Below are 23,005 nucleotides of genomic sequence, written 5' to 3'. Positions count from 1 at the left end.
CACGTCTTCACTACGCCGGCCATCGACCCCGGAGTCTGCGCCCGTCTACTTCCTAGGCATCCGCCGGAAAGCGTCGAGAGAAAGCCCGACAAAGGAACGTAAATTCAGTTCAGTTGCCAATATTTCAATTCAATAAGGTGGCATATTCTTTGGCTTGTAAAATTTTGGTAGGAGAAGAAGCCTTTTGTTTTCGAAGAAAGTTTATCTTTTTGTAAAATTAAACGGTAGCCTTGCTCCACCTAATAACAATTTTTGTTCGCACATGGGTGTTTATCTGTGGATATAACAAAATGCTCTACAGTTTGACCTACCCAAGCAGGAGTCACGACCCCTCCTCACAGATTTACTTCCGCCAACACCTCGTCTCCTACGTTCCAAACTGCATAACTTGAAAGACTAGGAAAATACCGATCCTTGAAAATACCGATGCAGTTGTAAATATCTTTATTTTCACACGACCGGTTTCGGACTGTTATTAGGCCATCATCAGGTATCGCAGATATCCTGTGGTCCCCGAGCGCCCCGTGAACCAGGCGTGGTGTGCTACCTACGAGCGTCTATGCGCCTATTTTTTTCTTGTTTTACTGCACGTTTCTAACAACTTGAGTTAGATTGTCGCAGCTTTGTTCCCTTTGAAGTACAGAAAACGAACTATCGTAGATTACTTTATCAGTGGGCCGCACCGCTTTGTTTTGGTTTCCCTCGTGGCGTCTCACGGTACAATGGCTTGGCGATTTCATTGTGTACCAGAGGCGTGCGGTCTAAGGCGCCTGACCACGGATCGCGCGGCCCCGTCGGAGGTTCGAGTCCGCCCTCGGGCATGGGTTTTTGTGTGTTGTCCTTAGCATAAGTTAGTTCCAGTTAGATTTTGTAGTGTGTAAGCCTAGGGAGGATGACCTCAGCAGTTTGGTCCCATAGGAACTAACCACCAAAAATTATGTACCAGGGATGCCGACGTGATCTTGTGAACAAGCGAGGAATTAATACGACACTATTACAAAACTAAGTACCTGAGAATGGTCCCTTTTGCATTTAAAACTGATTGCAACAACGAGAAACAGTAAATACAGACATTTATATACAGAAATAAAAATAATTTCTGTTCTGTGTGTTAAGTATTTTAGCGACTGGTGTTCCCACCTGTTCCATCGCTACTGTGTACAGCTACCGGCGAGCGTGTGGTCGTCAACGTGGAGCAGCTGAGGCGGCGGCGATGCGTCAAGCAGCACGACACAAATCACGTGGGAACCAGGGCGGCCTGCTTTGCGGAGGTTGCGCCTGCTGGCATAAGTAGAGGAGATCCGGCGGCTGCGGCGCGGCGCGTTCACGGGCAATTACTCCGGCAGGCGCCACAAATCAGCCGCCCCGCTGGCAGAGGACCCCGGGCCGTGCTCTGATTAGCTGGAGCACAGTAGCGCTGCTAGCAGCAGCGGAGAGAGCGTATGCGTAAATGTCAGGGAGCGCGCCGCGGCTGCACAGTGCCGCAGCGTAGCGCGGGATTGTCTACCACCAGGGGCAACGACATCTACTGTGGACTCTCGAAAACGTCTTTACAGGGGAACCGCGTCTTCTCCTCCACAGCGGTTTCGTCTAAATTTATGTTATGTGAAGGTTACAAATGAAACTGACATAAGTGTGCGCTTGTAACGGGAATCCTTCTGTAGCATTACATTTCCTCAACAGTAGTAGGCGATACAAGTAATATGTTTCGAATTTTGGACAGATCAATATTATCTCAGTTGTTTTTCTAAATATTTCATATAATTTTATACACAATTTCAAGCTAAATTTTATGAACAAGAATTATTATTTTCGATGTTACAATCGATAAATAGTATTTCTGAATGAACAGTTAATTAAAAAAAAAACATTTGAAATTACGAATTATACTTAAAATTAAAGTTCTATTATTATTGATTATGAAATCTAGTACTGTTTATTATGTTTATTTCTAGAGGTCATCGGTCCCTAAGCTTACACCCTACTTAATCTATCTTAAACTAACATACGCTACGGACAACACACACACCCGTGCCCGAGGGAGAACTTGAACTTCCGAAGGGGGGAGCCGCGCGGATCGCGACAAGGCGCTCTTGACCGCTCGGCTACCCAGCGCCCGGCGGAAGTTGAAGAGGGTCGTAATTTGTAAGAGGCAGACATCTATCCAGAAAATCGCACAGGAATTCCAAGCTGCATCGGGATTTACTGCAAGTACTGTGACAATTAGCCGGGAGGTGAGAAAACTTTGATTCCTTGGTCGAGCGGCTGGTCATAAGCCACACATCACGCCGGTAAATGCCAAACGACGTCTCGCTTGGTGCAGGGAATGTAAACATTGGACGACTGAACAGTGGAAAAACGTTGTGTGGAGTGACGAATCACGGTACACAGCGTGGCGATCCGATGGCAGGGTGTGGGTAAGTCGAATTCCCGCTGAACAACATCTGCCAGCGTATATAGTGCCAACAGTTAAATTTCGAGGCGGTTGTGTTATGTTGTGGTCGTGTTTTTCATGAAGGCGGCGTGCACCCCTTGCTGTTTTGCGTGGCACTATTACGGCACAGGCCTACATTAATGTTTTAAGCACTTTCTTGTTTCCACTGTTCGAGAGCAATTCGGGCATGGCGATAGCATCTTTCAACACGATCGAGCATCTGTTAATAATGCACAGCTTCTGGCGGAGCGGTTGGATGACAATAACATCCCTGTAATGGACTATTCTGCACAGAGTCCTAACCTTTATCCTACAGAAAACTTTTGGGATGTTTTGGAAAGCCGACTTCGTGCCAGCTCTCACCAACCGACATCGATACCTCTCCTCAGTGAAACAATCTGTGAAGAATGGGCTGCCATTCCCCAAGAAACCTTCCAGCACCTGATTGAAAGTATGACTGCGAGAGTGGCAGCTGTCATCAGGGCTAACGGTGCGCCATCACCATATTGAATTCCACCATTACCGATGGAGGTCACCACGCACTTGTAAGTCATTTACAGCCAGGTGTCCGGATACTTTTGATCACATAGTGTAGGTCTGTCCGTCTTGGACGGATCTTTCTACAAAAATCGTGTACTGCGTCTTCAAGTAAACGATTGAAACAAGCTCTGTTATTTACTGCATCTTATCTGACTGTTATTTAACGCGGTGGGCAAAGTACAGAAGCTGCTGGAAGCAGATTGATATGGGCGAAGACACATTTCGCCAATTAAACTGTGAGATTACCATATATTCAGAATCCTCCAATATTGTTTTACATTACATTTAGTGACAAACAGCAGAACTGTCTAAAGTTTATTTTCGAGAAACGAAAATATACTGAAAACATGCGGAGCAAATGGTAATAACAGTGTATGCTTACAGTTCATGTGGGAATGTAACAGTAGGAATAATTAGTAACAATGCAAAAGGACATTGTAGGTCTCTTTCATTTCAACAAATCATTGCCAAAAAATTTACGTCAAGAAAGGTTCGAAGCAATCCTTCACAGCTCAGCCACATCGTAACGTAATAAAGAACTCAAACTGCAGACAAAGGAAACACCATCAACGGAACGACTCAGGAATCTCAGTCGTGTCTGCATATCGCAGGATCGCAAAATTACTTTCCTTGCGATCAGAATACATTCACAAATGCAGTCACATTCAGTGATATTTACAGATATGGTTCAAATGGCTCTGAGCACTATGGGACTTAACATCTGAGGTCATCAGTCCCCTAGAACTTAGAACTACTTAAACCTAACTAATCTAAGGACATGACACACATCCATGCCCGAGGCAGGATTCGAACCTGCGACCGTAGCGGTCTCGCGGTTCCAGACTGTACCGTTTAGAACCGCTCGGCCACACCGGCTTGACAGATATACTAATTCAGTTGGACATAAACGTTAATATGTAACAGATAACAGCTGGCTTATTGTAATTGGCTTACAGTATCACAATAATAAAGTCGTGTGGCTAGGGCTTCCCGTCGGGTAGACCGTTCGCCGGGTGCAGGTCTTTTGAGATGACGCACCTTCGGCGACCTGCGCGTCAATGGTGATGAAATGATGTTGATTAGGACAACTGAACACCCAGTCCCTGAGCGGAGAAAATCTCCGACCCAGTCGGGAATCGCACCCGGTCCCTTAGGATTGACAGTCCGCCGCGTTGACCACTCAACTACCAGGGGCGGACAATATCACAATAAACAGTTACGACGAAATGCCACGTTGTACTTGTTGGCCCATTACAGGATGAAATTCCACAAAGTTTATAAGATCTAGTACTATCAGTTATTGATACAGAGGTAAGGGTTGTGCTCCGCAAAATACAATTTTATAGAAGGAGAAAAAGAAACTGAAATGTATTGTTATCGAAGAGCATTACGAAATTACGAGTGTAAGTTAAATACGAAATGAAAACTCTTAGATGAGAATAGGCACCTAGGGGAAGCCGTCGTCTGGCGAAGGGACAGGTTACTGGGGTCTCTCCTTTGGCGTCCAGGGATGGTTAACCAGAGGCTAGAATTAGCAGTAAAATCGGAAATGCAGTAGGATCAGATCCACACTAGCAGATTACGGAAATTGATGAATGTAATGGGCATGTGGAGAACACCAGGTAAAATAAGTGAAGTTGGAGGGCAGCATCAAACCAGTCTACTGAAGACTTACAGAAAAGGACTTATGTGCACTAAGGACAAAAGCTCACTCCTAATCGGCAGAAGAGAAATCAGAGTGTGAAAGTAGGAGCATGAAATTCAAATTAAAGATTCCATGACGAATTGAAATTGCACCATCTGTAAATGATATGAGGATGTGTAACATCACGCTCCTTTCCTTGACGTCCACATACGCAGTAGCATAAGGCCTCAAACAGAGAAAAAGCTGATTTGGAATTAATACGCACTCAGTAATAAGACAGATACAAGATCCATAGGAAATGAACAACACACCAGATACTTGATAATGATCCCTATGTACTGAGGAACAGTTGTCAGATTTATCATTTTGAGCGGAACTGATAATTTACTCAAAATGGTAGCAACCATTAGAAACCACTCAAGGTTTAAACGGTTGTTTTGTGTGTGTGTGTGTGTGTTGGAAATGTGAAACATGTGACTATCTGAAGCAGGGGTGGCTAAGATTTCGGTTCGCCGGCCATGCGTGGGCTTCAGTCTCTCTTCGCATTTCCCCCACCGCCACTCCGTTATGTCTGAGCGTGGAGAGGGGGAAGAGAGGAGACAGTGAACACGCCGCACTTAAATGATAGCACAGTCGCACTGCATACGGCTTGGTTTTATGTTTCTCGTTTCCCAACACCACAGATCACAAACAAAACAAGTTTTCAGTATTAATTAATTATTTTTGGCACGCTGAAGACATTATACAATTTTTATCTAGTAAAAACTGTCGTATTGCAGGCAGACACATAAATTTTCACAGCGTTTCGCGCTCAAGTTGCCAAGTAATCGTGCCTTATGCCGTTTTACGACAGAAACAAGGTCTTTCACACAAATATTTCGATCGAAATATTGTAACACTTTTTCAACCTCGTTATGGAGACTTGTAAAATCTAGCTGAGAAAAGCAATGTAGATGTGCTCGAACATTTTAACGTGAAAATATTTGTAATTAAAACTGGAATTACCTTGCTGGTCAGTCAGTTCCATCTGAACACGCTTTCAACTGGAACAGCAATGGGTAACGAAAACAGCCAGAAAACAGATGTAAGATACATCTGGATTTAACACACTACATCCCTGTCTTACACCCTTTCTAATCCGAGCACTTAGTTCTTGGTGGTCCTCTCTTGTTATTCCCTCTTGGCTCTTTTACACGTTGTGTATTACCCATGTTTCTCAGTATTTCCAACATCTTGTACCAATTTACGCTATCGAACGCTTTTTGCAGATCGGCAAATCCTATGAACGTTTCTTGATTTTTCTTTAGATCTGCTTCCATTATCACCCCTAACGTCAGAACTGCCTCTCTGGTCTTTCATATCACGAACAAATAGCGAAGGATGATCGGCGCTGACGTCACGATTCTGCCGAGCCCAGAGAGTTGTGCCGAGCGCAGAATGCGACATCGCAATGTGAGATGAAAATGTCACGCTGTTCCCAGCTCTTCCGAGAAGGGCCGAACAGAGCCGAGGGACAGGCCCGGCTTTGTCCCGCCCGCGGCCCACAGACTCTCCACGCCACAGTGGCGCTGGAGTTCGAGGCTGGCTGTCACTCTGAAGGCAAATGTCCCCTGCATTTATTCAGCAGAGAGAGTACAAAGAGCGATCGTCAGGCGTTGCAGCAGTGTTCTTGGTGATTGTGAGATCTATTCGCAGCACCTGATGAAGCAAAGGCACCTGGCGCAGTCCGTAATAATGAGTTATTCCGCTGATGACGTTAATTTTGGTGAATGTCCCGTCATTACACTGAGTGGACAGCTTATTTCTGTCTAGAGTGTTTCCAGTGCTCTTTTCGCTTCATCCCATGATCACCTGTCGCATTATACGGAACTACAACAGCACCGATCACAATCTTAGTCGTTGCACAGTTTTACAGTTCAGAAACTACGAGTGTTGCCCAGAAAGTAACACACGCATTTTTTTCAAAAATTCTTTATTGAACATAATGACAACTACACACACTAAAGAATGGTGTTTAGTCTACGCAATCTATTTTTCCACGTAATCATCCCGTTCATGAACTTACTCCAGCGCGAAACAAGAGCGTGTACGGCTTGTTGGTGCCAATCCTTGTCCTGCTGGTGAAGCCAGTGCTTCACTGTGTGAATCCTTTGCTGATTGACAGATGCAGCACCGACAGCCGAGTCGTAATGCGTCTGTCCTCGCGGATGACGACATCAGCTCGCTGCAGGTGTGACAGCCGTGGATGGTCTCCCCGACCGCTGCAAACCGTGGGGCTCCGCCGAACTGTCTTCTGATGACCTCACCTTCCGTGCCCAGCGACTAACTGTACTTCTGTCGGCAGCAGATGGTCCATAGACTTTCCACAAGCGATTGTAAATATTCCCCACCACTTCTTTCTCTGCAGTGAGAAATTCAATGACGGTACGTTGCTTGTAACGTACATCACCTACAGACGCCATTTTCAAACTGTTCTACAGCTGCGCTATCTGTCGGAAGTCACGCAAACTTGGCGCGCTCACTCAGAAGACTTCAAATAATACATACGTAACATTTCGCATTCGCAGCAGTGGCTTCGGCTGCCAAAAAAGAAATAAATGCGGTGCATTAGTTCCTGGGCAATCCTCGTACATCTAGTACATCAGTATGTATTAATAATAGATATGAAACGCATTGCTAATGTCGTTGTTATGACCAGTAGCTAGTCGGACAATACAGGCGTTCTTACGTCACCATAAGATTTCACCACGGAAATTTCGTGTAACGCGGCGACTGAGCGACTCGATAGATAATACTCTGTTGCCGACTAAAAAATTCATTCATTTCAATGCCGCTTGTAGACATCTTAGCGAATTTTGAGATACATTTGCACAATTCGGGGAGGATAATGGAAACAGGAGATCAACCATATTATTTCGTAAAAACACTAGTACGTATAACAGTCTCTGAGCGCAAGAAATTTCTTTATCTGGTTGTAAGACTAGTTTCAATCAGTAATGATAACATTAAGGTCAGTGTGTTTTAAAGAAGTTGTATTGAATAACGCATAAAAGTTCTACGAAAACTGGCAGCGACAGAAATTAAAATACACAATAAAAATAAACCAAATAACAATCAAAATGTTTTAAAACTATTCTATTAGGACAGACAGATTTGGAAATGAGCGTTACTATATTTGTTTTCAGTGAAATAAAATATTCTGGTATGAATACCACGATTTCAGACATCTGCGTCGGTGACGTTGTCCCGCTTCATCACCGTCCCATCACATAGAAACTAAGTTCCGCGACTGTGCTATGCGATGGTACTCACCGAGCACTTGGCCCAAGACAGTCCGAGCATCCTCCCCCAGGCAGGCGCTGCGGGCGTCGAAAGGGTTCGTGAACTGCACGAACGCGTAGCCTTTGTGCATTGAAATGCCTGCAACACACAAGACCACAATACGCATATGAACAACAACACACGTTTTCGTGAAACGTTTACTAAGATTTAAGTGACTAAAGCACGGCTTGTGGCTTCAAACGATTGCCAGACACACTGATCCATTGTGATTTTTATTATGAATATACGCTGCAACTTGTAATGATGAAAAAATTGCCCTTCGGTTTTCTTGGTGTCCCCTAAACGAGAGCGAGACAGCTATTTAATATTATTCGTCTGTATAGGAGTAATTTTGGGTCAGGTTAATCTTAAGGCAACACATTTCAAACAGTAATTATTGGTGGTCACCAAGATGGAGGTCGCAATTATAGAAGCTTCTTTGTGTAGAGAAGAGCTCCAGTATCGCAGGGACTAACTATCGAAGTATTCGTAAGGAAGTTCCCGAAGTTTGTTGTTCACGAGGTTATCGCGCTCAAATTATTCTTGGGACCGATATCTGTCTGAAGCCTGAAACAGTAAACTCTGAGGCACTTAGTCAATCACGGAACGTATATCTGAAAGACGGATTACATGCCATAGGACGGGGAGTGTTCATTACAGTAGACAAAAATATTGTTTATATTGAGATAGAAATTGAGTATGACACTTACGTTATTTGGTAGCTTATAACACGTGTAGCAAGGACGTCTTGAGTGCGAGGTCGCAAAAGACCAATGATGATTACAAAAAATGGTTCAAATGGCTCTGAGCACTATGGGACTCAACTGCTGAGGTCATAAGTCCCCTAGAACTTCGAACTACTTAAACCTAACTAACCTAAGGACATCACACACATCCATGCCCGAGGCAGGATTCAAACCTGCGACCGTAGCAGTCGCGCGGTTCCGGACTGAGCGCCTAGAGCCGCTAGACAACCGCGGCCGGCGAATGTGTGGTGTCGTATACGTTCGACTGTGCGGACAATGTACATGAGGATTACAATGATGACGATACGTGCTCAACAAGTGAAAGTGATGTTGAAACAGGTGTCCAAACATGTAGTTCATCATCCTTGTCGGACAGGGAGCCACCAATCCCATACCCTGTGAAATGCAGCAAAGGACAATCGATGTCCCAGAAGCGGGTACTAAACATAATTACGTACTAGGAAGTTCATCCGCAGCATAGTAAAAAAACAATTATGAACAGATTTCGAATAAGTTCGCAGCAATATAACCGTGTAGTGTATAAGAAAAACTACCAACATTTAAGGGACTTTGATAGATTTGATTTATTGCTCGTTTAGAGACCTGTCGCCTTACATTTTATAACAGGTAGTTCTTTTTACAGCATTTCATGTAGATTACAAAACATATTCCACATTACACACAGCAATTATTGTTTTCAAGAATTACAATGGCAGTAAAAATAAATCAAAAATACATTAGAAATTGAAAGAAAAAACAAAAAATATTCAAATTTTAAGAAGATGTGATGATAGTGATAGGGAAGACTTCGATAGTAAGAGAGAGAGAGAGAGAGAGAGAAATGTCACCCTATCTGAGCCACCCTGGTCTGAAAGCCTCGGGACTACTTCGAGTCTTGCAGTCCAGTTCACTAATTTACGGATTAATATTTCTAAACACTATTTACAAAAACACTAACTATTATGGACATCGTGGAAAGCGCAGTTGTGTGTGAGTGTAAAGCATGTTATTTCTTGGGGTTATTAATTAACCTCCAGTTCCTGTATTACGTTCTTGAATTTTACCTGTTACGTTGCTTATATACTAAGTGTTCAGTTACAAATGTTACATCCCACCAGCGGTGGGATGTATATGCCTGCTTTTTATACTTTAGCTAGAACAGATTTACAGAGTTGATTACATTAGACTGTTTATTCTCATACAGTTCAGTTATTTTAGATGTTGTGTGAGGTGGTCTGCGGTACGCGTTGGTGAAAGTGTTTGTTGTCTGAGTGAGTGTGTGTTTCGGTACTTCTCTCTGTGTTGGTGCGCTAATTGGAAGTGCTGTCTTACGTGCTTCGCGTGTGTTTCAGTGTTCTGTTTTTCGGCCATGTCTGTCTGTATTCGTCACGTAATGTCCTTGAGACATCATCAGCGATTTTATTTACTATTTCCCACTCGTCTTTGTCTCTTATTGCCCGTATCGCGTCGTTGTTATACTGAGTTTGTGTCTGGTGTGACGCTCTGCATCGTTGACAGTGAAAAAGTTGTGTTCTGGGGATCCGTGTTCCCCGCATGTACAAGCAGCATTCTGGCGCTGTCTACGAAGCGTAAGTGGGCAGGGTAAGGGTCGTGACCTGTCAGAAAGTGAACCATGCCCCGGCTGGGATTGATATGGTTCAGCCTCAGACATTCCCTGATGTCCGGGAAGAGCTGATATATCCTACGGCCCTTAATGCTTAACTAGCATTCCCTTTAGCAGATATCCACCCGCCATTTAAAGAGCTGGCTCTTCTCGGTAATGTTATGTGCGGGTATCTCGATTACCTTCTCCTGTCTCCTCCTCCTCACCCAGTACATTGCATCCCCAAACTGAATGGTTATCTCGATAGGGAAGCTTACAAGCATCACGGAGAGTGATTCCACTGACGCCGTGTTGGAAGCTCCTGACAGCTTTACCAAGGCACTTCTCTGCCCTCGCCGCACGACGTTCCGATTCGTCACCAGACGTATTCGATGGGCCCATGCACTGGCTGCAAAACAGACCACAGACTCAAAGAGCGCACAATTGTAAGTTCTTGGTGGATGTGTTGGTGCCCTGCAGTATGTTATGTTGAGTCTGACCAACTTGTGCATCATCTTGGCAGCCCTTTCAGTCGTTGTTCTGATGTGTCCGTCAAATGACAGTCGTTCGTCGAGTTGCACACCAAGACATCGTGTCTTACGTTGTCTGCGTGTGCCAATATCGTGTAGTTTTATGCAAGTATTACTTTCTAGTGTTCTTTTGAATAGTATATAAACCGTTTTGTGTAGAGGCATCTGACTTTCATTATGTTTGCACCCCTGGCTGATGCTTGCTGTGTTGAGCGGTGTTCAAGTTACGCTCTTGAGGCCGCGGAAACCACCACGAGGAGGTCATCTGCTTACGCTATCGCCCCCTTCGCACGCCTATCCCCATCCAATTGATGTAGAAGGGGTTCATAGGCGATATCCCAAAAGAGGGGGCCACAGATTGATCCTTGCGGGCAACCTTTGGTGACTTAATCACTTTCTGACTTCCCACGCGTCATTTAACGACCCTGCGTCCGAGAGGCTATCGTAGAGGGCCTTAGGTACCTGCACTCTGAGTGTTGCAAACATTGCGGCCTACCAGATATTATCAATGGCACCCTAAATGTCTATAACAACTGCGTATTTGTTTTCTATGTTATTAACAGTGGTTAGTACCTTATTTAGTGCGTCATCTATAGATTTTCCCACCCTGAGACGGAATTGGTGCGGGCTAAGGCCAAGGAACTCCTCATGCATTTGCAAGCGATCAGACAGAAGTCGTTCCTGACCTTGGCCAGGGTGTTAATTAAGCACATAGGTCTATACGTTTTTGTATCTGAAGGATGCTTGTCCACTGATTTTTTTATTGTGACGGCATTTGCTTTTTCCAGACCGCAGGTACCCGTCCCAGCTGTAAGGCCTCGTTGGGTAGATGCGTCAGGTATGGAACAATCTGTGGAGGGACAGTTTTCAGTGTCTCGGAATGGATACCATCTGATCCAGGAGCTTCTTTGTTCTTTAGTTTGGCAATCGCAAGTGCGACCTCCTCAGGGAATAATGACAGTACCATCTTCAGAGCAAGGGTTCATTAAGATTCGTTGTCCAGTATAAATTTGTTAATACGACTGTTGCTCGTCGTTGGGGAGGCGATTGTTTAGCAGGAATTCCGTAGAACTTCTCCACCCCTCTGTTACGGTACCGTCATCTCGTCTCAGCGTTGCTAAGACTAGTTGCGTCTTCAGACGGGCCGTTTGGATTTTGAAGGGTTCGCCACAAATGTTGGTTTGGAGCTGTTTCTGAACGTGTATGTTCCAATGTTCTTCTCGAGTTTTTTGTAACTCTTGTTTCTAACGTTGTTTTGCTTTCCTGAACTGTATGGGTCTAACATCTCTCTCCGTTGCCGTTGTCTCTCTTTGATACCATTCCCGTTTGTATCTTGCTTCTTTGCGCAACCTTGTTAGTCTTCAAGGGAGGATAAGGCGCACTTGTTGTAAAAACTGATGCTTGTGCGTTTCAAGGATGCTCGAAAAATTTATAGTATGTGTATGATAGTGACCTACGACGTTAAGAACATAAAATTGGTTGCGACATAGATTACAGTGATTTCAAGGGAAGCAGTGGATGGCTGTATAACTTCAAAGAGTGCTGGAAGATATAAGATAACGAAATTTCAAACAGTGTCAACTTGACGGTGCACACCAAACTGCGGAATCGCCCCGAAAATTTGTAGATGAGATAAACAAACGTAACCCGTAGTTCAGTAAGGAAGTGGTTTCGCCAACTATGTTGTGAAGCACAAGCGAGTAGACACATTGTCGACATAAGACACAATATTGACTTGGAAATCGCATAAAAGATGTAAACGTAGTAAATAAGGTTTAACTAGAAGACCACGTAAAAGGAAGTGTAGGAAGTATGACACGCACTGGTTTTAAATATGAAAGGAATGTAGAATAAACCCCAACATATCACTAAGTCAGATAATGCTCGTATATGAAGCTCAGTAGAAAATAGGTAGTCAGTACGCGAGTACAGTTCCACTAGTACTGTTCGTAGCAACAGTGACACTCGAATACAGAGTAGATGATACCTCATACTGTGGAATGAAGCAACGGTTTGGTAAATAAGTGTTTGTCCATTATGCCTGAAGCAAGATTCCAAAAAGAGTCTCTCAGTGTATCTGTGCATCACAGTTGTAAATCTCCGTAGGATCGGTATCATCGGATTAGGGAAGGACGGGGAAGGAAGTCGGTCGTGCCCTTTGAAAGGAACCATCCCGGCATTTGCCTGGAGCGATTTAGGGAAATCACGGAAAACCTATATCAGGATGGCCGGACGCGGGATTGAACCGTCGTCCTCCCGAATGCGAGTCCAGTGTCTAACCACTGCGACACCTCGCTCGGTTCTCCGTAAGTAAGATGTAAAGAGCATAGCAGGTGATACCGAGTGGGGGCATGACTCATTACCGAAGCAGGTAGTTAGTAACGGTGCGAACTAGCACCGAGCTCTTAAGAATGCGAAGGCCAATTCGCCAGTTGTATATAAACAGTTGATACAGCTGTGATCAATACAAAGACAATGATAAACCACTCTCGTGGTGGAATGTAAATAGTGGTATTGTTTATAGAGAACCAAAATCAAAACAAAACATTATGTATACTGAAATAATAAACAACCAGTTGCATAAAAGAAGTATAATTTCTTTATGGGTTTCGGTAAACTATGAATCACATGAGCATGGCATTTTGCTGTATGCATCTTTCTATCGACGCTCGCAAACAATGTGATACGTATAGCCTTCTGAAAAAGGTACAAAGTCCCCTAACCCGGTAAGGAAATTAAAATTCTTTTAAGCACTTAGTTGCTTATTACTTAATTACATGCGACTACAGTTACTGAGGAAGGATAAAATACTAAAAACATTATGTGTTATGTATTTATGTTGTAATAGTGTTTGAAAATACGTTTATTTAAAATTTGTTTGAACTTACTAAGAAGCTAATTTGAGGTATGTTGCATTGTTATACGGAACTTTACTGGAGCTTTACGCAGAGACTGGAGATGGAAGAATGGACTGACATTTGTTGATCCCAACACCAGCAGGAAAAGTCAGAAGTTTCACAATGAAAAACCACATCGTGGACAACATTATCAATGTGGGTTGCTTTTGTGGGCTGCTTGCGAATGTTCTGGTAAAAGGTGTGAGTGTAATCCTCTTCTGTCTCCACGTATTTGTGAAATGTACAGGTGTTGTGTTTGTTTTATTTGTAACTTTGCGAAGTGTGCTTCTTTATGACGGATTCAAATACAAACAAGTGCAAAACGGCATGATGCCAACATAATGGTGAGGACAATTGTACAGTGTAAGGAGTGGAATGATGAAGCTATAAAATAATGAAAATGCTTCACTAAACTGAAGGGCGGCAATGCGCCGATAACAGTGGTATGCCAGTTTAACTTCTCAGGAGAATCATTATATGCGGTTTATAAAGTGGAGTATAATTGTGCAGTTTCTCGTATTCTGCTAACGAAAGGCGAGTAGCATCTCGTTTAAATAAACCAATTAAAAATTTAATTGTTTATACAAGGCGTACAACTTTGCTTCCGCCGTTTTTTCCCCAAAATTTGAGGCTTTAATGAAACACATTGGTTACACATGTATCATTCAAAGTATTTTCCATCGATGGCCGCTACTTTCTCCCATCTTTCGGGCAGTGTACGAATCCCGCCGCGAAAAAATTGTTCATCTTCAGAAGCGATCCACGAATTGATCCAATTTGTGACTTCTTCATGAGGTCAGAAGTGTTGGTCAGCCAGGTCATGCACCATTGATCTAAACAGGTGGTAGTCAGAGGGAGCGATGCCTGGAGAATACGGCGGGTGGGGTAGGACTTCCCATTTTAAAGTTTCCAAGTACGCTTTGACATCTTTTGCAACATAGGGTTGAGTGTTGTCGTGCTGAAAAATAACTTTATCGTGCCTTTCGCTGTATTGCGGGCGTTTGTCTTTTAATGCTCTGCTCAAACGCATTAATTGCGTTCGATAAAAAGCACCTGTGATTGTTTCACTTGGTTTTAACATCACATAGTACACGACACCGAGTTGGTCCCACCAAATGCAGACCATGATCTTGGAGCCGTGAATATTCGGTTTGGCCGTCGACGTGGAAGCATGGACGAGATATCCCCACGATTTTTTGCGTTTATGGTTATCTTAATGAACCCATTTTTCGTCCCCTGGCACAATGCGATGCATAAATCCCTTCCGTTTTTGCCTCTGAAGCAACTGTTCACAAGTACACAAACGTCGTTCAACGTCTCTTCGTTTCGGGTCACACGGGACCCAAGTTCCTTCTTTCTTAATCACGCCCATAGCCTTGAGACGTTTGGAAAGGGCTTGCTGTGTCACTCCCACTAATCGTGCCAATTCTTCTTGAGTTTGACGGGAGTCTTCACTCAGCAATGTCTCCAATTCTGCATCTTCTAAAACATTCTCTCTTCCAACACTATGCCGGTCTACGACGATAAAATCACCGTTCTTGAAGCGTTGAAACCACTTTTTTTTTCTTTATTGTGATTTTAAACACCTTGTACAAAGGCGGGCTGTCAGCAGCACAATACGCCGCTCTTCAGCTTTGAGTTTGACAACAAGTAGTACATATAGGTTGAAACCACTCGCGACACGTTCTTTTACTAATAGCGTCCGTACCATACACATTTGAGAGCATTCGATGAGACTCAGCTGCTGTTTTCTTCACACTGAAACAAAACAGTAACACCTTCCACAAATGACGAGAATTAGGCTCGTAAATTGACATTTTCAATCAAGAACAACTTTATGATGCAGGCACAAATCGACTAATGTTTGAACGAGGTTATGTTGACTGAGGTTCAAGCTAACCGCCTGACGTCTGCGATCTGTTTCTTCCGACCGCTACTTACCGTTGTCGACACCTATCGGCAAACGGCGGAAGCAAAGCTGTACACCTTTTAGAATACCTCTTCGACATTAACAGTTTATTACAGCCTTAAGATAACAGACTCACGACGTACATGAAAACCCCTATCGCCATCTGTATATCTCTGTCTCCCTCTTTCACGTGTCGTAGTCTGTACGGATGACTTTAGTAAAAGTCAAACCTGGCGTAGAAAGTGATGAAAAGAAATAAGTCGCCAGGTCAGTATGGAATGCCATTTCGGTTTTACAAAGACTACTCTACGGCATTGGCCCCTTACTTAGCTAACATTTATTGCGAAAAAAAGCTCACCAAAATAAATATTATTTCATACCAAAATAAACACACACCACACACACACACACACACACACACACACACACATATATATATATATATATATATATATATATATATAAACTGATGACAGATACTTAAAAAATTACACTCGAAAGTTGGCAATAACATTCGATCTTCGGCAATAACATCTGACAGTCCTCAACATAAACCAAAACATTGCATCAAAACAAGTTTTCAGTTCCTAGTTCTGTAGAATGTGGAAAAAAAAACCAAGTGGCAATTGTGAGAGGAGGAACGGCACCAAAACTGGAACGGAAACGTAATACGTAGAAAATCGTCCATGCAACCTGTAAGTAGAATTCAAAATATTACTAGATCATAGCAAAAACCAACCACCAGAACTGTTCTTAGCCTATAGGTACACTGCCCCAAAATGTAAACTAAATAGTAAAAATATGTACATATTCCAGGCGACTGAAGATGCCTTGCAGAGAATAAAGACGAAGCGCCTATGGCACGAAAATTGTGTTTCATTTAGTTGTAGTCAGAAGGCCCAAAAACTAAAAATTATCAATATACTGCAATATTACAGGCTACTGTGGAAGAGAGGACTACGGAGGTGGAAGATGTCGATACCACATAGTGTGGCTTTGGACCAGATCCTACTTGCAGTGTGAATCAAGCACTCAGTTTGAACTTAGATTAATGGAGACATATCATGGTGACTTATGTGACAAGAAGAGCAGTATCACACTCAAAATGGTTCAAATGGCTCTGAGCACTATGGTACTTGACTTCTGAGGTCATCAGTCCCCTAGAACCTAGTACTACTTAATCTAACTAACCTAAGGACATCACATACATCCATGCCCGAGGCAGGATTCAAACCTGCGAACGTAGCGGTCGCGCGGTTCCAGACTGTAGCGCCTAGAACTGCTCGGTCATTCCAGCCGGCGTATCACACTCTTAAGCGCAAATTTGACTCATTAATATTGTAATATATTATGCATTCTAAATTTAAAAATCGACAGAAAAGGAGTGTTAGGCACTTAAACCTGGATGAAAAGGTTCACTAGTGCTTAAGATCAAGTTCAGATGCTATCAAACTTCATTTAAAATAGAAGCAGAGCAATTTAATCAATGAAGCCCCTATAAGTTTGAAACGAGCGAGAGAGAGTAATGTTTGCGATGTGGAGCGCACAGAGACGTGTCATCCAGCAAGTAGGACGCAGCCTCTTACTGTGCTCACCACGACGAGGTCCTCTGTCATGGTCGTAACTGTTACTTGTTAACCCCTCCAGGATAACCTTAAAAGTGAGGCTGGTGACCCTCCCTCGTCGTGTTTCAAAACAACAGACCCGACAAGAAAACAGCGGACTGTCAAGGCATTCACTACTTTCTGTTGTCACCCAAACGATGGTTCCTACAAAAAGTTACGTCTATCTCACCAGCACGTTCTGGGGGAACTTTCCATATTTGGTGGGTAGCCATTACCCAGCTGGACATAACCGCCATACATAATCCGCAAGCCACCACACGGTGCGTGACGGAAGGTACCCTGTACCACTAGCAATCATTAGTTTCCCTTCCACTCGCAAACAGAGTGAGGAAACAAGCTGTATAAGCCGTAGTTCCTCTCATCCTCGTGGTCTTTGCACGTGGTGTTTGTTGGTGGCAACACAATCGTTCCGCAGACAGCTTCAAATGTCGGTTCTGTAAATTTTCTCAAAAGCTTTCCTTGAAAACAACTTTGCCTTCCCTCTAGGGATTCCCATTTCAGATACCGAAACATCTCTGTAATATTCGCGTGTTGCTCGACCCTACCGACCTTACCTCCCGCCTCTGAATCGCTTCGATGTCTTCCTTTGATCAGACCTGGCGGAGATTCTAAACGCTCGAGCAGTACACAACAATGAGTCGCACCAGCGTCCTATATGCGGTCTCATTTACAGATGAATCGCTCTTTCCCAAACATTCGACTTCCCTACCGCAAACCTCACTTGCTCGTTGCATTCCACATCGCTTTGCAAAGTTACGCCCAGATGTTTAAACGACGTCACGGTGTCAAGCAGGACACAACTGATGCTACAATCGAACATTAACGGTTTGTTTTTCCTACTCATTTGCATCACCTTATGTTTCCCTACATTTCAAGCTAACTGCAATTCATCACACCAACTATAAATTTTGTCCAAGTCACCTCACATCCTCCGACACTCATTCAATGGCGATATCTTCCCTTTTACCGCAGCGTCATCATCGAAAAACCGCCGATCTGTACCCACCCTGTCCACCAGATCTTTTGTGGATATAGAAAATAAATGCAGTCCTTTCACACTACCCTGGGGAACTCCTGAGTATGTCCTTGCTTCTGACGAACACTCGCCGTCGAGGAGAAAGTACTGGTACGTACCTTCGTTAACAGTGTGAAGTGGGGCACCGTGTCAGATGCTTTTTGGAAATCTAGAAATATGGACTCTGCCTGTTGCCCTTCATTCACAGTTTGTAGTGTATAGTGTGAGAAAAGGGTAAACTGAGTTTTGCATGAGCGATGCATTCCAAAACTGTGCTGAGTCGCGGACAGGAGCTTTTCAGTATCAAGGAAGTTTACTACAGCCGGCCGAAGTGGCCGTGCGGTTAAAGGCGCTGCAGTCTGGAACCGCAAGACCGCTACGGTCGCAGGTTCGCATCCTGCCTCGGGCATGGCTGTTTGTGATGTCCTTAGGTTTAACTAGTTCTAAGTTCTAGGGGACTAATGACCTCAGCACTTGAGTCCCATAGTGCTCAGAGCCATTTGAACCATTTTGAAGTTTACTACATCTGAACTGAGAATGTGTTGAAGAATTCTGTAGCAAACCGATGTTAAGAACATTGGTCTGTAATTTTGCGGTTCAATTCTTTTACCCTTATGTATAGGAGTTAAGCCGCCTGGGACTTCGCGGTTGTTCTAACTCCACGTTCGTGGAGTTAACAACACCCGCTCCATTCACCGGCACCGCCTACCATAATGGTAAGAAGGTCCGAAGATGGTGAAAAACTGACCGGAAGCGGTTACCACAAAATAAATGTATTTCTCTTTTTTTCGGTCGAGACAGTTTGTGTTTATTTTCAAGGTGCTTTTTGCCAGTCTACTATTCTCCACAAGAAATGTTCCAAAAAATTTACTTTGTCCAGGAGATCGAAGACGCGCTCCTCAGCGCGAATCTTACTTCTTATCTTTCCTGTAATGATGCGTTTTCCCGTGTTTTTTAGACTGGCCTTCTGCACTTAGACATGACACGAGGCAACAAATGCCGGGAAACGCCTTCAGAAAAAATGCTGCTGTAACATGCAGTTGTTTCCTATCCACAATTTATGCCTTTTTTTCTACACGTTTACATGTTGAAGCTCTTTGCCTCACTTAATACCGAGCCATTTACGCGATAATAACGGCCTAGCAGTTTCAACTACACTCCTGGAAATGGAAAACAGAACACATTGACACCGGTGTGTCAGACCCACCATACTTGCTCCCGACACTGCGAGAGGGCTGTACAAGCAATGATCACACGCACGGCACAGCGGACACACCAGGAACCGCGGTGTTGGCCGTCGAATGGCGCTAGCTGCGCAGCATTTGTGCACCGCCGCCGTCAGTGTCAGCCAGTTTGCCGTGGCATACGGAGCTCCATCGCAGTCTTTAACACTGGTAGCATGCCGCGACAGCGTGGACGTGAACCGTATGTGCAGTTGACGGACTTTGAGCGAGGGCGTATAGTGGGCATGCGGGAGGCCGGGTGGACGTACCGCCGAATTGCTCAACACGTGGGGCGTGAGGTCTCCACAGTACATCGATGTTGTCGCCAGTGGTCGGCGGAAGGTGCACGGGCCCGTCGACCTGGGACCGGACCGCAGCGACGCACGGATGCACGCCAAGACCGTAGGATCCTACGCAGTGCCGTAGGGAACCGCACCGCCACTTCCCAGCAAATTAGGGACACTGTTGCTCCTGGGGTATCGGCGAGGACCATTCGCAACCGTCTCCATGAAGCTGGGCTACGGTCCCGCACACCGTTAGGCCGTCTTCCGCTCACGCCCCAACATCGTGCAGCCCGCCTCCAGTGGTGTCGCGACAGGCGTGAATGGAGGGACGAATGGAGACGTGTCGTCTTCAGCGATGAGAGTCGCTTCTGCCTTGGTGCCAATGATGGTCGTATGCGTGTTTGGCGCCGTGCAGGTGAGCGCCACAATCAGGACTGCATATGACCGAGGCACACAGGGCCAACACCCGGCATCATGGTGTGGGGAGCGATCTCCTACACTGGCCGTACACCACTGGTGATCGTCGAGGGGACACTGAATAGTGCACGGTACATCCAAACCGTCATCGAACCCATCGTTCTACCATTCCTAGACCGGCAAGGGAACTTGCTGTTCCAACAGGACAATGCACGTCCGCATGTATCCCGTGCCACCCAACGTGCTCTAGAAGGTGTAAGTCAACTACCCTGGCCAGCAAGATCTCCGGATCTGTCCCCCATTGAGCATGTTTGGGACTGGATGAAGCGTCGTCTCACGCGGTCTGCACGTCCAGCACGAACGCTGGTCCAACTGAAGCGCCAGGTGGAAATGGCATGGCAAGCCGTTCCACAGGACTACATCCAGCATCTCTACGATCGTCTCCATGGGAGAATAGCAGCCTGCATTGCTGCGAAAGGTGGATATACACTGTACTAGTGCCGAGATTGTGCATGCCCTGTTGCCTGTGTCTATGTGCCTGTGGTTCTGTCAGTGTGATCATGTGATGTATCTGACCCCAGGAATGTGTTAATAAAGTTTCCCCTTCCTGGGACAATGAATTCACGGTGTTCTTATTTCAATTTCCAGGAGTGTATATTTCTGTATTTCTTTTCAGCCGCATCGCAAAGGGAAACGACAGAACAGATCAGTCATTTTATTAGGTCCCTCCTTAGCACTGAAGACCAAAGTGAAATATTGGGGCATGGCTTTTGACACACGCTTAACATGCCTTGACCACACACAGAAAACAAACTTTATCGCAGTGAGATCTGTCACCTTTACATTCTCTTGATTATGTACAAGGACGTCATCCTGTTATCCGACGAGATATCTTACATCACAGCGCTGCTAAATGTGCACTTCATAAACTCGATACGTTATTTTTGTGATGCCTGCAGATATGCCTTGGAGTAATGCCACGTCTCAGAAGGAAGCCCTACTAGTGGAAGCTGCTTATCATCTGCTACATGTTAGACAATGCTAATAGGCGAGAAACTTCATTTACCAAAAGAGTCGACAGTTCAACAGTAAAATAATCATTTACGAGGAATTACAGACATCTTCCACTCATAAGCTCTACACCATTAGTGGGGAACGTTTACCCTTTACTAGCGGCAGCATTAAATTCAGTGCGTTCCATCGATGGTTGGATTCAAACGAATAGCTATACAGACCCGCGTCGAATTCCATTCAGACAGCAGTTGTAAAACCTCGATATTCGCGATTGCAGTTTTGTAAAAAATTTCAGCTAGTCATAGCGAATACCCTGTTCAAGAATCACATGAGGAGGAGGTATACTTGGAAAAGGCCGGGAGATACGGGAAGATTTCAATCAGATTACATCATTGTCAGACGGAGATTCCGAAATCAGATACTGGATTGTAAGGCGTACCCAGGAGCAGATATAGACTCAGATCACAAAATAGTAGTGATGAAGAGTAGGCTGAAGTTCAAGACATTAGTCAGGAAGAATCAACAAGGAAAGAAGTGGGATACGGAAGTACTAAGGAATGACGAGATACGTTTGAAGTTCTCTAACGCTATAGATACAGCAATAAGAAATAGCGCAGTAGGCAGTACAGTTGAAGAGGAATGGACATCTCTAAAAAGGGCCATCACAGAAGTTGGGAAGGAAAACATAGGTACAAAGAAGGTAGCTGCGAAGAAACCATGGGTAACAGAAGAAATACTTCAGTTGATTGATGAAAGGAGGAAGTACAAACATATTCCGGGAAAATCAGGAATACAGAAGTACAAGTCGCTGAGAAATGAAATAAATAGGAAGTGCAGGGAAGCTAAGAAGAAATGGCTGCAGGAAAAATGTGAAGACATCGAAAAAGATATGATTGTCGGAAGGACAGACTCAGCGTACAGGAAAGTCAAAACAACCTTTGGTGACATTAAAAGCAACGGTGGTAACATTAAGAGTGCATCGGGAATTCCACTGTTAAATGCAGAGGAGAGAACAGATAGGTGGAAAGAAAATATTGAAAGCCTCTATGAGGGTGAAGATTTGGCTGATGTCATAGAAGAAGAAACAGGAGTCGATTTAGAAGAGATATGGGACCCAGTATTAGAATCGGAATTTAAAAGAGCTTTGGAGGACTTGCGGTCAAGTAAGGCAGAAGGGATAGATAACATTCCATCAGAACTTCTAAAATCATTGGGGGAAGTGGCAACAAAACGACTATTCACGTTGGTGTGTAGAATATATGAGTCTGGCGACATACCATCTGACTTTCGGAGAAGCATCATCCACACAATTCCGAAGACGGCAAGAGCTGACTACTGCGAGAATTATCGCACAATCAGCTTAACAGCTCATGCATCGAAGCTGCTTACAAGAATAATATACAGAAGAATGGAAAAGAAAACTGAGAATGCACTAGGTGACGATCAGTTTGGCTTTAGGAAAAGTAAAGGGACGAGAGAGGCAATTCTGACGTTACGGCTAATAATGGAAGTAAGGCTAAAGAAAAATCAAGACACTTTCATAGGATTTGTCGACCTGGAAAAAGCGTTCGACAATATAAAATGGTGCAAGCTGTTCGAGATTCTGAAAAAAGTAGGGGTAAGCTATAGGGAGAGACGGGTCATATACAATATGTACAACAACCAAGATGGAATAATAAGAGTGGACGATCGAGAACGAAGTGCTCGTATTAAGAAGGGTGTAAGACAAGGCTGTAGCCTTTCGCCCCTACTCTTCAATCTGTACATCGAGGACGATCGAGAACAAAGTGCTCGTATTAAGA

At 44.3% G+C, this 23,005-nt stretch overlaps 1 protein-coding gene across 3 annotated transcripts in view; it reads right to left on the bottom strand.

Moving 5' to 3' along the window:
* The window catches only part of LOC126260132 (RNA-binding protein Raly-like), a 442,780-nt gene that overhangs the window by 99,566 nt on the left and 320,209 nt on the right, over positions 1-23,005 (bottom strand). For all 3 annotated transcript variants that reach the window (XM_049957378.1, XM_049957377.1, XM_049957379.1), the window contains exon 3: positions 7,932-8,039. In XM_049957378.1, coding sequence (XP_049813335.1) covers positions 7,932-8,039 — 108 coding nt within the window. The remainder of the gene's footprint in view (positions 1-7,931; positions 8,040-23,005) is intronic.

This window comes from Schistocerca nitens, chromosome 5, assembly GCF_023898315.1.
Source record: "Schistocerca nitens isolate TAMUIC-IGC-003100 chromosome 5, iqSchNite1.1, whole genome shotgun sequence".
Classification (NCBI taxonomy): Eukaryota; Metazoa; Arthropoda; class Insecta; order Orthoptera; family Acrididae; genus Schistocerca; species Schistocerca nitens.
The sequence above is the reverse complement of the archived record's forward strand: the minus strand, read 5'-3'. Positions and strand labels throughout refer to the sequence as shown.